General features: G+C 45.0%; 1 protein-coding gene across 1 annotated transcript in view; it reads right to left on the minus strand.

Moving 5' to 3' along the window:
• Nucleotides 1-2,224: 2,224 nt before the first annotated feature.
• LOC133550934 (paired box protein Pax-6-like) overlaps nucleotides 2,225-15,466 on the minus strand; it is a 35,233-nt gene continuing 21,991 nt past the window's right edge. The window contains exons 7-9 of the mRNA XM_061897098.1: nucleotides 13,826-14,027; nucleotides 8,350-8,675; nucleotides 2,225-2,813 (exon numbers count right to left, since the gene is read on the minus strand). Of these exons, the coding sequence (XP_061753082.1) occupies nucleotides 2,446-2,813; nucleotides 8,350-8,675; nucleotides 13,826-14,027 (896 nt within the window). The 3' untranslated portion in view covers nucleotides 2,225-2,445. The remainder of the gene's footprint in view (nucleotides 2,814-8,349; nucleotides 8,676-13,825; nucleotides 14,028-15,466) is intronic.

Here is a 15,466-nt window from a genome sequence, read left to right on the forward strand (position 1 = left end):
AACTCACCACCAGGTGGTGATCGGTAGAAAGCTCCGCCCCTCTCTTCACCCGAGTGTCCAAAACATAAGGCCGCAAATCCGATGACACAAGTACAAAGTCGATCATGGAACTGCGGCCTAGGGTGTCCTGGTGCCAAGTGCACATATGGACACCCTTATGTTTGAACATGGTGTTTGTTATCGACAAACTGTGACGAGCACAAAAGTCCAATAACAAAACACCACTCGGGTTTAGATCCGGGCGACCATTCTTCCCAATCACGCCTCTCCAGGTTTCACTGTCGTTGCCAACATGAGCGTTGAAGTCTCCCAGTAGGGCAAGGGAATCACCCGGAGGAGCACTTTCCAGTACTCCCTCGAGTGTACCCAAAAAGGGTGGGTATTCTGAACTGCTGTTTGGTGCGTAAGCACAAACAACAGTCAGGACCCGTCCCCCCACCCGAAGGCGAAGGGAAGCTACCCTCTCGTCCACTGGGTTGAACTCAAACGTACAGGCTTTGAGCCGGGGGGCAACCAGAATTGCCACCCCAGCCCGTCGCCTCTCACTGCCGGCAACGCCAGAGTGGAAGAGGGTCCAGTCCCTCTCGAGAGAACTGGTTCCAGAGCCCTTGCTGTGCGTCGAGGTGAGTCCGACTATATCCAGCCGGAACTTCTCTACCTCGCGCACTAGCTCAGGCTCCTTCCCCCCCAGTGAGGTGACGTTCCACGTCCCAAGAGCTAGCTTCTGTAGCCGAGGATCGGACCGCCAAGTGCCCTGCCTTCGGCTGCCGCCCAGCTCACAAGGCACCCGACCTCTATGGCCCCTCCTATGAGTGGTGAGCCCATTGGAGGGATGACCCACGTTGCCTCTTCGGGCTGTGCCCGGCCGGGCCCCATGGGAACAGGCCCGACCACCAGGCGCTCGCCATCGTGCCCCAACTCCGGGCCTGGCTCCAGAGCGGGGCCCCGGTGACCCACGTCCGGGCGAGGGAAATCTGAGTTAATTTCGTTGTAATTCCATAGAAGTCTTTGAGCTGCTCTTTGTCTGATCACTCACCTAGGACCTGTTTGTCTTGGGAGACCCTACCAGGGGGCATGAAAACCCCCAGACAACATAGCTCCTAGGATCATTGGGACACGCAAACTCCTCTACCACGGTAAGGTAGCAGCTATTTATTTATTATTTCCTTATTTTTCTCATTTATTTAAATTACGTACGGTTGCCGTGGTTAATTTTGAGCCCTGCTCCTTCATAATCCAATACAGGAAAGTGGTGATCAAACACTAACTTTTCCTGTAAATCGCCCACCTTGGCTGCCAGGACTGTCGCCACTTTGAGGCCAGGCAGCACCCGGAGAACATCAAACATTATAATACTGTACTGCCAGACACGTAGTACGTGCAAACAAGCCTAATGTGTGCTAAAAAGTATATAGTCTGCTCTTTGTATTTGCTTACATAAAAGCACGTTTGTCACATACCGATTCTCACCACAAGTCTATTTGTCCGATATTTTTGGGAAAACTAGTCCCCTAGCTTTGTTCCCCACTGGACATTATTACCTCCGCTGGCTTGCATCAACACGCCAACGCTCCGCCTTTGCAAATACTGCGTGCGTGTGTAGCCATGCAGCATTATGAAAAAAAAGACCGTATGACCGCAACCATAAATATTGAAACAAGTTTCCCTTTCTTCCAATCTCAGAGTCAATATTGGCATAGCGGGATCAGGGTGGACTGAAGCATCCCATGCACACGCATACATACATACACACATACATTCAGACCCTCCACCTGTATTCTATACGCTCTCTGTTCACAGCAGAGGAAGTACTGCTCAGTGTTCAATCCTGCGTGCGCGGACGGCGAGCGGCACGCATGCATGCACGCCGACTTGACGTTAAGCCCGTTAAGTCGAGGCAGAGACTGGGCACAGTGTGAATAGTGCTCTCACACTCGGGCCGAAATGAAAAAAAAAAAGAAAAAGAAAAACATGAAAATGTAGAGAGAAAAAAAAAAAAGAAGTCTTTGAGTGTTTCTCCTGCCAACAGCAACACCCGCCAAGCCAGCCAGCAGGAATAAGAGCGCTTCATTAAAAGCGCAGCAAAGTTACATAAGTGACGGTTGTGTGTGGACTAAACACACTCCCATCATCTCATCCATCTCGCCTCATTCCATTCCAATAGTGACTTCTCACACACCTATCAGACTGACTTAGCCCACAGTCTGAGCTCCATGCTGGGAGCAGCAAACACACAGTAAAGAGTTCTTGGGGGGGATTTATTATTATTATGCTAAACACCTCAGCAACATCTCCCAAACACACCATCACCAAGCAAAGGAAGCGCAACCTCTTGCAGCGGAGTATTAGAGAACAACAAATATTTTGGGAACCAGCCCATAGCCTGGAATTAAACACAGATATGAAGACAACACCTGTTTGTAAAGGTAGCCAATGAGAGAAAGGTCAGAGGTGGATAGGGGAGAAGTCACAGTGGAAGTGGCTGTGAACCTGTCGCGGGCTGTCATACTCCATCTTTACACAAGAGGACGCCAGAGGGCTGTGCAGAGAGACGGGACTGGCCTGAGAGGGGGGCAGCAAAGGCGCGGCCTTCGTCGCTGTGCTCTCCGCTCGGGTGCGGGAAGGCTGGAGGGTGCACACGGGTGGCAGGATGGCGGCGGCGGAGTGCGGGAGGTTGGCCCACTGCACGCACGGGGGAAGGCCGGCAGAGGGAGACGGCGCCTGGAGGTCGCGGACGGTGTAGCTCCGCTGGTGTGCGGTGGGCTGGGCGTACACTCCGGCCCACGGGTACGACTGGTAGGCCGCCATGCCGCCTGCGGGCCAACACAAACATGTTAGACGTTGAAAAGGATTCAGAACGGGGGATTTTTCCAGCTCGCACACCAAGTTTTGTTGGCCTATTGTCAGAAAAAAAAACAGTGAAAAAGTAAGAAAAGAGAAAAAAACTGAAATGTTTTGACAGTTTAAATTTTCTAACTAATGAATAATAATATACTTGGTCAACACACAAAGCTGACACAGGGGCCAGATGTGATGTCACCTAAAAACTTGGCCTGCCAGGCCGACACATTATCTAAAAAAGTAGGGCAGCTAGACTGCCACGTCTTCTAAAATGTGGCCCGCCAGGCCGCAGCGTATTCTAAAAGTGTGGCTCACCATGCCGCGACAAAATCGGAAAAAATGTGGCCCGCCAGGTCTTTTAAAAGAGAGGCTCACCAGGCCACGACACAATCTAAAAAATGCGGGCCGCTATGTCTTCTAAAAGTGAGGCTCACCATGCCGGCACAAAATTCTAAAAATGCGGCCCATCAGGCCGCTATGTCTTCTAAAAGTGAGGCTCACCATGCCGCGACAAAATCTAAAATATGCGGGCCACCATGTCTTCTAAAAGTGAAGCTCACCATGCCACAACAAAATCAAAAAAATGCGGCCCATTTGGCCGCTATGTCTTCTAAAAGTGAGGCTCACTATGCCACCACAAAATGTAAAAAATGCGGCCCACCAGGCCGCAATGTCTTCTAAAAGTGAGGCTCACTATGCCACCAAAAAATCAAAAAAATGCGGCCCATTAGGCCGCTATGTCTTCTAAAAGTGAGGCTCACTATGCCACCACAAAAGGAAAAAATGCGGCCCACCAGGCCGCAATGTCTTCTAAAAGTGAGGCTCACCATGCCAGAACAAAATGTAAAAAAATGCGGCCCGCCAGGCCGCGATGTCTTCTAAAAGTGAGGCTCACTATGCCACCACAAAATGTTAAAAATGCGGCCCACCAGGCCGCAATGTCTTCTAAAAGTGAGGCTCACTATGCCACCAAAAAATCAAAAAAATGCGGCCCATTAGGCAGCTATGTCTTCTAAAAGTGAGGCTCACTATGCCACCACAAAAGGAAAAAATGCGGCCCACCAGGCCGCAATGTCTTCTAAAAGTGAGGCTCACCATGCCACAACAAAATCAAAAAAATGCGGGCCATCAGACCGCTATGTCCTCTAAAAGTGAGGCTCACCATGCCAGAACAAAATGTAAAAAAAATGCGGCCCGCCAGGCCGCGATGTCTTCTAAAAGTGAGGCTCACCATGCCACCACAAAATCTAAAAAATGCGGGCCGCTATGTCTTCTAAAAGTGAGGCTCACCATGCCGGCACAAAATTCTAAAAATGCGGCCCATCAGGCCGCTATGTCTTCTAAAAGTGAGGCTCACCATGCCGCGACAAAATCTAAAATATGCGGGCCACCATGTCTTCTAAAAGTGAAGCTCACCATGCCACAACAAAATCAAAAAAATGCGGCCCATTTGGCCGATATGTCTTCTAAAAGTGAGGCTCACTATGCCACCACAAAATGTAAAAAATGCGGCCCACCAGGCCGCAATGTCTTCTAAAAGTGAGGCTCACTATGCCACCAAAAAATCAAAAAAATGCGGCCCATTAGGCCGCTATGTCTTCTAAAAGTGAGGCTCACTATGCCACCACAAAAGGAAAAAATGCGGCCCACCAGGCCGCAATGTCTTCTAAAAGTGAGGCTCACCATGCCAGAACAAAATGTAAAAAAATGCGGCCCGCCAGGCCGCGATGTCTTCTAAAAGTGAGGCTCACTATGCCACCACAAAATGTTAAAAATGCGGCCCACCAGGCCGCAATGTCTTCTAAAAGTGAGGCTCACTATGCCACCAAAAAATCAAAAAATGCGGCCCATTAGGCAGCTATGTCTTCTAAAAGTGAGGCTCACTATGCCACCACAAAAGGAAAAAATGCGGCCCACCAGGCCGCAATGTCTTCTAAAAGTGAGGCTCACCATGCCACAACAAAATCAAAAAAATGCGGGCCATCAGACCGCTATGTCCTCTAAAAGTGAGGCTCACCATGCCAGAACAAAATGTAAAAAAAATGCGGCCCGCCAGGCCGCGATGTCTTCTAAAAGTGAGGCTCACCATGCCACCACAAAATCTAAAAAATGCGGGCCGCTATGTCTTCTAAAAGTGAGGCTCACCATGCCGCCACAAAATTCTAAAAATGCGGCCCATCAGGCCGCTATGTCTTCTAAAAGTGAGGCTCACCATGCCGCGACAAAATCTAAAAAATGCGGCCCACCAGGCCGCTGCGTCTTCTAAAAGTGTGGCTCCCCATGCCGCCACAAAATCTAAAAAATGCGAGCCGCCATGTCTTCTAAAAAATTGTGGCTCACCATGCCACCACAAAATCTAAAAAATCGGCCCACCAGGCCGCAGCGTCTTCTAAAAGTGTGGCTCACCATGCCGCAAACAAAATATAATAATGTGGCCCGCCAGGCCATCCAAAAATGTGACCTGCCAGGCGGCCACGTCTTTTAAAGTGTTTTCCTGCCATGTCTGAAACAAAATCTAAAATATGTGGCTTGCCAGGCCGCGACATTATCTAAAATGTGTGGCCCGCAATTACATTTAAAAATGTGGCCCACTAGGCCGACACAACAAAAATAAAACGTGGCTCGCCAGGCCGACACAACAAAAACATTAATAAAATGTGGCACGCCAGGCCGCGACTAAATCTAAAAAATGTGGCCTACCAGGCCGCTCACATTATCTAAAATGTGCGGCCTGCCGTAACATTTTAAAAATTTGCTCGCCAGGCCGCGACATCATTTAAAAATATGGCCTGCTAGGCTGCAACACTATTTAAAAAAAAATGAGGCAGCTACACTGCCACATCTAAAAAAGTGTGGGCCGCCAGGACACCACGTCTTCTAAAAATGTGGCTCACCATGCCACCGCAAAATCTAAAAAATGAGTCCAGCCATGCCGCCATGTCTTCTAAAAGTGTAGCTCACCATGCCGCAGCAAAATTTAAAAATTGTGGCCCGCCAGGCCATCCAAAATGTGACCTGCCAGGCGGCCACGTCTTCTAAAGGTGTGGCCCGCCATGGCATGACAAAATCTAAAATATGTGGCTGCCAGGCCGCGACATTTTCCAAAATGTGTGGCCCGCCATTACATTTAAAAATTTGGCCCGGAAGGCCACCACACCAAAAAACATTAATAAAATGTGGCACGCCAAGCCGCGACAAAATCTAAAAAAATGTGTGGCCCGCCATGAAATAAAAAAAAATGCTCGCCAGGCTGCCACATCATTTAAAAATGTGGCCTGCTAGGTTGCGAGACTATTTAAAAAAAAATGAGGCAGCTAGATTCCCACATCTAAAAAATTGTGGCCCGCCAGGACACCACGTCTTCTAAAATTGTGGCTCACCATGCCACCGCAAAATCTAAAAAATGCGTCCCGCCATGTCTTCTAAAAGTGTGGCTCACCATTCCGTGACAAAATCTAAAAAACGTGGCCTGTCAGGCCGCCATATTATCTAAGATGTGTTGCCTGCCATGACATTTAAAAATATGTCTCTCCATGACAGTTAAAAAATTGTCTCGCCAGGGCGTCACATCATTTAAAAATGTGGCCAGTTAGGCCCCTACATTTAAAAAAAAAAAAAAAAAAGGCAGCTAGACTGCCACGTCGTCTAAAAATGTGGCCCACCAGATCGAAACATCATCTAAAAATGGGGCCCACAAGCCCGCGACATCTTCTAAAAACGTGACCCGCCATGCCGCCACAAAATCTAAAAATGTGGCCCACCAGGCCGCCACATCTTCTAAAAGTGTGACACGCCATGCCGCCACAAACTCTAAAATATGTGGCTTGTAAGGCCGCGACATTATCTTAAATGTGTGGCCTGCCATGACATTTAAAAAAATTGCTCGCCAGGCCGCATCATCATTTAAAAATGTGGCCAGCTTGGCCACAACATTATTTAAAAAAAAGAGGCAGCTAGACTGCCACAACTAAAAAGCGTGGCTCACCATGCCGCCAAAAAAATCAAAAAATGTGGCCCACCAGGCCGCCACGCCAAAAAACATTTACAAAATGTGGCTGTAACATTATCTAAAAAAGGGGGGGCAGCTAAACCGCCACGTCATCTAATAACGTGGCCTTCCAGGCCGCCACGTCATCTAATAACGTGGCCTTCCAGGCCGCCACGTCATCTAATAACGTGGCCTTCCAGGCCGCCACGTCATCTAATAACGTGGCCTTCCAGGCCGCCACGTCATCTAATAACGTGGCCTTCCAGGCCGCCACGTCATCTAATAACGTGGCCTTCCAGGCCGCCACGTCATCTAATAACGTGGCCTTCCAGGCCGCCACGTCATCTAATAACGTGGCCTTCCAGGCCGCCACGTCATCTAATAACGTGGCCTTCCAGGCCGCCACGTCATCTAATAACGTGGCCTTCCAGGCCGCCACGTCATCTAATAACGTGGCCTTCCAGGCCGCCACGTCATCTAATAACGTGGCCTTCCAGGCCGCCACGTCATCTAATAACGTGGCCTTCCAGGCCGCCACGTCATCTAATAACGTGGCCTTCCAGGCCGCCACGTCATCTAATAACGTGGCCTTCCAGGCCGCCACGTCATCTAATAACGTGGCCTTCCAGGCCGCCACGTCATCTAATAACGTGGCCTTCCAGGCCGCCACGTCATCTAATAACGTGGCCTTCCAGGCCGCCACGTCATCTAATAACGTGGCCTTCCAGGCCGCCACGTCATCTAATAACGTGGCCTTCCAGGCCGCCACGTCATCTAATAACGTGGCCTTCCAGGCCGCCACGTCATCTAATAACGTGGCCTTCCAGGCCGCCACGTCATCTAATAACGTGGCCTTCCAGGCCGCCACGTCATCTAATAACGTGGCCTTCCAGGCCGCCACGTCATCTAATAACGTGGCCTTCCAGGCCGCCACGTCATCTAATAACGTGGCCTTCCAGGCCGCCACGTCATCTAATAACGTGGCCTTCCAGGCCGCCACGTCATCTAAAAACGTGACCTTCCAGGCCGCCACGTCATCTAAAAACGTGGCCTGCCAGGCCGCCACGTCATCTAAAAACGTGGCCTGTCAGGCCGCCACGCCATCTAAAAATGTGGCCTGCCAGGCCGCCACGCCATCTAAAAATGTGGCCTTCCAGGCCGCGACGTCATCCAAAAACGTGGCCTGCCAGGCCGCGACGTCATCCAAAAACGTGGCCTGCCAGGCCGCCACGTCATCTAAAAATGTGGCCTGCCAGGCCGCCACGCCATTTAAAAATGTCCCTTGAGGAATCAAAGCTGTACTTAAGTGAACTGTTTGTAAGTTTCCACCAAGCAGTTCAGGTCAAAATGTTTGCTGTGGAAGGAAAACCAAGAACACAAAGAGCACAGCTGAATCCCCAAGAGGCAGAAATCCGTCCAGCAGACATGTTAGGACTTGGTGACCATGCTGGACTTACTAGGCAACAATATTTGGGAATCTGACAGGTGTGTAGGCCGATGATGTCCACTTCCCAACTCACCATGTTGGCTGGCAGCCTGAAGCAGAATCTGTCCCCCACTCTGGGCCTGCACGTACGCGTGCCCCCCGGTAGCGTAGGTGACCCCGGAGCTGGAGTTCCCAGTGGGTGCGAACGCGACGTAGGAGGAGGAGATGGAATCGGAAGGATTGGGGGCGAGGTAAGGAGAGGGGGTGAGGTAAGCCATGCCGGGCAGAGACGTCTGGGCCTGGCGCTGCTGTGGCTGCTGGCTGGGTACAGGGTAGCTGCTCGGCAGCTGCAAGGACAGCGTGTTGCTCTGCTGGCTCGGCAGGAGGTAGTCCAGCTTGTCCTCAAAGTCAAACAGGGTACTGAACACAAACAAACATGTTCAATGTAAACAAACATGCTCAATGTGAATCAATGTACACCACTTCAGGTTGTACAGGTACGACCATATAATCTCACTAAAACACTAGTAACACAATAAGCAGATAGTAAATTTTTCTAATACCATCTGAATCGCTCCAAATTGTAAAGTTTTTTTTTTTTATAGTCCTTCACTCTCACTTTCCTCATCCACGAATCTTTCATCCTCGCTCAAATTAATGGGGAAATCGTCGCTATCTCGGTCCGAATCGCTCTCACTGCTGGTGCCCATGATTGTAAACAATGTGAGGATGTGAGGAGCTCCACAACCCGTGACGTCACGCGCACATCGTCTGCTACTTCCGGTACAGGCAAGGCTTTTTTATCAGCACCAAAAGTTGCAAACTTTATCGTGGATGTTCTCTACTAAATCCTTTCAGCAAAAATATGGCAATATCACGTTTAAATAAGAAAATCTCATTTCAGTAGGCCGTTAAGCGTATTCTACAAGTTATTTGGTTGTAAATTAAGCCTTTTTAGGTATAAAAATAGTTCAACATACCACATTTTAATTTTTTAAGCATATTCCACAATTTATTTGCTTTTAATTTAATCCTTTTCAAGCATAAAAATGGCTTAACACATTGCAGATTTTTGGGCTATTTTTCCATTTTTGAAAGCATTTACTACAATTTCTTTAGTCCTAAATTACGCCTTTTCAAGCATAAAAATGGTTCAACGCATCGCAGATTTGTTTTGGGTTTTTTAAAGCATATTCTGCAATTTATTTGGTTCTAAATTAAGCTTTTTTTTAAGGCATAAAAATGGTTCCACATATAGCAGATTTATTTTTAACGTGTCTTTGGTTTTTAAGTATACTGTACAATTTATTTGGTTCTAAATTAAGCCCTTTCAAAAAAAAAATAGGTAAATGCATTTTTGATGTTTGGGGGATATTTTTTGGAGCATAGTCTTCAGTTTGTGGTACTAAATTAAGTATTTTCAAGCATAAAAATGGCTTAACACATTGTAGAATATGCTTAAAAAATTAAAATATCCCAAAAATGTGCGATTTATTTGGTCATAAATTAAGCCTTTTTAAGCAAAAAAAAAAAAGGCTAAATCCATTTCTAATTTTTGGGGGATATTTTTGGGAGCATAGTCTACAGTTTGTGGTCTTAGCATAAAAATAACTAAACACGGCAAAATTAAAAACATATATATATATTTTCTATTTTTTTTAAACATTCTAAAACTTTTTGGGTCCTAAATTAAACCTTTTAAGCTTCAACATGGCTTTTTTTTCTACTTTTAATTTTTTTTCAAGCATGATCTACAATTATTTTTAAGCATAAACATGGCTTGACACAATGTAGATTTTTGTGGGGTATTTTCTCATTTTTTAAAGCACATTATACACATTTGTTGGTCCTAAATTAACCTTTGGCAAGCATAAAAGGGCTTAAATGAACCACAAATATAAATACTACAGTAGTATTGCCCGCTTGATGAGACCAAACCAATATGAGCGCTGTTCAGTATCGTGGCCACTGATTGGCTCAACCCCAGGAGTGCATTACTATATCGAATTCAACGAGTGTAAAAAAGGTACCGTATTTTTCGGATTAAAAGTTGCACCGGCCGAAAATGCATAATAAAGAAGGGAAAAAAACATAAGTCACACTGGAGTATAAGTCGCATTTTTGGGGGGAATTTATTTGATAAAATCCAACACCAATAATAGACATTTGAAAGGCAATTTAAAATAAATAAAGAATAGTGGACAACAGGTTGAATAAGTGTACGTTATAGGAGGCATAAATCACCAACTGAGAAGGTGACTGCTATGTTAACCTAACATATTATGGTACGAGTCATTCAAATAACTATAACATATAGAACATGCTATATGTTCACCAAACAATCTGTCACTTCTAATCAATAAATCCCATGAAATCTTCTTCCTGGATGTTGCTTCTAAACAACTCTGCCAACTCCAAAGGTATGCGCCGCTTCCTCTTGTCGTTTTCTGCTGCATATTTCACTACGTCCAGCTTGTAATCTGCAGTACATGATTTCCTTTTCGCTGCCATTTTTGTTCAGCTCTTCTCAGTTTTTATAAGTTACCGCCAACGTTGAAATGATCCATTTTAATAGCTACGGCAGTAGCATATAGCAATTAGCATCCCATGACCCACAATCCACTTCTGCCATGACCCTCCCCCGCCGAATTCTTATTGGTTGACGTGTGTGTGACGATTGTTGATATTTTCTTTGTCTCTTCCGCGAATGAGATAAATAATATTATTTGATATTTTACGGTAATGTGTTAATAATTTCACACATAAGTCGCTCCGGAGTATATGTCGCACTATGAAAAAAACTGCGACTTATAGTCCGAAAAATACGGTAACTGACAGAGGTGGGTAATAACGCGCTACATTTACTCCGTTACATCTACTTGAGTAACTTTTGGGATAAATTGTACTTCTAAGAGTAGTTTTTATGCAACATACTTTTACTTTTACTTGAGTATATTTATAGAGAAGAAACGTTACTTTTACTCCGCTCCATTTATCTACATTCAGCTCGCTACTCGCTACTTTTTTTTAATCGATCTATTAATGTTTGTTTTGGTTTTTCAAAGTTAGGTCTACGCATGCCTGCGTTTCACCAATCACATGCAGTAACTGGTGACGTTGGACCAATCAAACAGAGCCAGGTGGTCACGTGACCGTCACACGTAATACCCGACTTAAACAAGTTGAAAAACTTATTGGGGTGTTACCATTTAGTGGTCAATTGTACGGAATATGTACTGTATTGTGCAATCTACTAATAAAAAAGTTTCACTCAATCAATCAAAAGTGTAAAGGAAAAAAGACACTTTTTATTTCAACCGTACTTCCCGTCAAAACTGATCACACAGTTCCTGTCGTCACAATAAAAGCGCCGCTCCATCGCGCCTGCGCTAACAAAATAAGAGTCTCCGAAAGCCAGCGCAAGCATGCTAGCAAGCTACGGAGTTTGCCGCCAATGTATTTCTTGTAAAGTGTATAAAAACAAATATGGAAGCTGGACAAATAAGATGCCAAAAACCAACAGCTTTCATGTGGTATTAGACAAAAAAGAGGAACTTTTTTTCTCCTCCATTTGAAAAGGTGGACGTTATCAGCACTGAGTCCAATCAATGCAAGTCATCAGAATCAGGTAATACACCAACTTATATTCTTGTCTTCATGAAAGATAGGAATCTATGTGTTAAACATGCATGTATATTCATTAAAACACCTTTATCATGTGAACAAAAACAGCAAAATAAATAAATATAAATTATATACTGTGAATATAAATGTATATATATATATATATATATATATATATATATATATATATATATATATATATATATATATATATATATATATATATATATATATATATGATATGTGTGTGTGTGTGTATATGTATATATGAGGTAGATCACCTCGACTTGGTCATTTATTAAGTAATTGATTAACGTTGAAAAACTTATTGGGGTGTTACCATTTAGTGGTCAATTGTACAGAATATGTACTGTACTGTGCAATCTACTAATACAAACTTCAATCAATCAATCAATCAATCAATCAATGCCTACTGAGCCTATGGTGCTGTTAAGTCATTGTGGCTCATTGTGCCTTAATTTTATTTTAATGTACTATTATTTAATATGTATTATTGTTTTAGTTGCTTAAGAGATATTCCTGGCCCTGAATTTTTTAATTGCTATTTTTGTGCATTACTTGTTGCAGTCATCATTAAACAAAACAAGTTACTCATCAGTTACTCAGTACTTGAGTAGTTTTTTCACAACATACTTTTTACTTTTACTCAAGTAAATATTTGGGTGACTACTCCTTACTTTTACTTGAGTAATAAATCTCTAAAGTAACAGTACTCTTACTTGAGTACAATTTCTGGCTACTCTACCCACCTCTGGTAACTGAAGGGTGTTATTTTAAGTCTAGAGGGCTGTCATAACCTTGAAAACTTATATAGAAGGTTGTGAACATGTTTTTATGCTCCAGCTATGAAAATATCTAATTTACAATTATCGATTCCTACTTTGCAGAAATTCATTAATGACCGGAAGCAATGAACAGTGCCAAACGGGGGACGACTGTAACACATTTCATTTAGATTTTTTTTTACTCGGAATCAAACATTTTATCATAGAATACAGCCACTGTATGACATAGTGCAGATTGTCTATAACAGGAGTAGGGAATCTATGGCTCGCGAGCCAGATGTGGCTCTTTTGATGACTGCATCTGGCTCTCGGATAAATCTGAGCTGACATTGCTTAACATGATAAGTAATGAATAATTCCACTTGTAATAAGTGTTAAAAATAATGTTCAAAACATAAAACATTTTCATGCATTTTTAGTCCATCCATTCGTTTACTACCGCACCTGTTCAAGAAGTTGCGTTAAGAAGTTATTTATTTATTATTGGTTAGTGTGGGGCTTGTCCTCCTGGGGGTTCTTCAGACCACCAAGCACCGACATGAGAGCCCATTTCAGGGTTACACTATTGCTTTATTTTTCAATAAGTCTCTCAGTTGCTTTACAGCAATTGTATTTTTCTCTTTTGTTCTCGCTAGCGCTCTGGCTCCAGCCCCAACCCCGTCTCTCCTCCTGGCTGCTGCTTATAACAGAGCGACAGGTGATTAGATAACAAGGCTCAGGTGGGCCATCTACGCAGCTCTTGCTGATTTTGAGGCCGGTCCTGGCACACCCCAGTTTGCTGCAGGCCCGCGGGCCACGCCCCCTCCACAGTTAGCTTCAGAATAACAATGTTATTACAAAGAATAAGAGACCTATTATACTCTAGAAATGTTGTTCTTACTTAAAAATGCACGCGTTTAGTTGTGTTCAGTGTTGAAAAAATATTATATGGCTCTTACGGAAATACATTTTAAAATATTTGGCCTTTTGGCTCTCTCAGCCAAAAAGGTTCCCGACCACTGGTCTATAATAATCATAAACATGTTTATTAACAACTTGAATTTTTTGGGATGCAGATATTGCATGGAGCAGGTGCAGTTTAGTTTCTGGACTGAACGAGCATTATTGTTAGTCTAATGTGTCGCTTTGCATTGCGCTGACCTTGCGTCCGTCTGCAGAGCGTGACAAGCTCCGCCCTCCAAAAAGAACGGCGGGGTGTGTGCCAGCGTGTTGAGGATGGGGTTGTAGGCGGCAGCGGCGGCGAGGTGCGGGAGGCTGACTCTCCTCAGTGGGGGAGGGCTCTGCATGGGGCGGGGGTGGAACTCGGGCTGGCGATGTCCCTCGTCTCGCACTCTGGGCTGACCTTGGAGATAAAAAGGCAGAGATTAAAGTCATTCGTTGGTTTGGTGTATTTCCCACCGAGCGTACACCAATGTAGCAACATTTCACTTCACATAAATGACACAAAATAAACATGGGGTGTTTGCCAGTGAGCACACAACAGACATTTGTTATATATTTACACACAAAAAAAAAACCCCACTGTAATTATGAAGGGATTACCCGTACTGATGGATTAGGTGGGTGAGGGTGAGCAAATAAATGTAATTAATTTCCTCAGGTCTGGTATATACTGTTACCGTATTTTCCGCACAATAAGGCGCACCTAAAAACCAAAAATTTTCTCAAAAGCTGACAGTGCGCCTTATAATCCCGGGTGCCTTATATATGTACCAATATTGAGCCACAACAGGTCTCACAACTACAGTAAGCAGCCGCCGATTTCATTTTCCCCCGTAGGAGAAGAAGCGCGCGGTGCATGCTGGGATATACGACTGCGCCAGGTGTGCCGTTTCATTTCCATTTGTGTGTTTATGTAAAGACCCCAAAACGGCTCCTATTGAGAGACATGATTTCAGGAAAGCAGGAATTGTCACTGAACTGCTAGACGACAGCAGCGACACTGACTCCATTACCGACGTCCTGAAATAGTGCAAAGCAATAACAATATATCAATAACTCAACGTTGCTCAAACGTTAACGCCACAAAACACAACACACAAAATAAACATGTAAAGCTCACTTTATTAAGTTATTCCTCATCCACGAATCCCTCAAATTCTTCTTCTTCAGTGTCCGAATTAAACATGCCACAAGAGGTCTCGCAACTACGGTAAGCAGCCGCCAACTTCCTTTTCCCTCGTAGAAGAAGAAGCGCGTGGTGCATGCTGGGATATATGACTGCGGGAGGCGTGGTGTTCCTGAGTGTAAAGACCCCAAAATGTCTCCTACGATGCAGAGTTTAAACCAAGGCGATCAGTCACATAGTAGAACACGGGCGGGTTTAGCTCGGTTGGTAGAGCGGCCGTGCCAGCAACTTGAGGGTTGCAGGTTCGATTCCCGCTTCCGCCATCCTGGTCAAAGCCGTTGTGTCCTTGGGCAAGACACTTTACCCACCTGCTCTCAGTGCCACCCACACTGGTTTGAATGTAACTTAGATATTGGGTTTCACTATGTAAAGCGCTTTGCGTCACTAGAGAAAAAGCCCTATATATATATAATTCCCTTCACACTTCACTTCACGGGAATAGAGCAGCAGCGAGAGAATTTAACATTAACAGCAGCGACACTGACTACTTTAATGACGACTTCGACGAGACGGAGCCGGGCATGTTGGATGCCGTATTCGCCCAACTGTTTGATTCCAACACTGAAGAAGAAGAATTTGAGGGATTCGTGGATGAGGAATAACTTAAAGTGAGCTTTACATGTTTATTTTGTGTGACATTATCGTTTGAGCAA

This window comes from Nerophis ophidion, linkage group LG04 (genome assembly GCF_033978795.1).
Source record: "Nerophis ophidion isolate RoL-2023_Sa linkage group LG04, RoL_Noph_v1.0, whole genome shotgun sequence".
Taxonomy (NCBI): domain Eukaryota; kingdom Metazoa; phylum Chordata; class Actinopteri; order Syngnathiformes; family Syngnathidae; genus Nerophis; species Nerophis ophidion.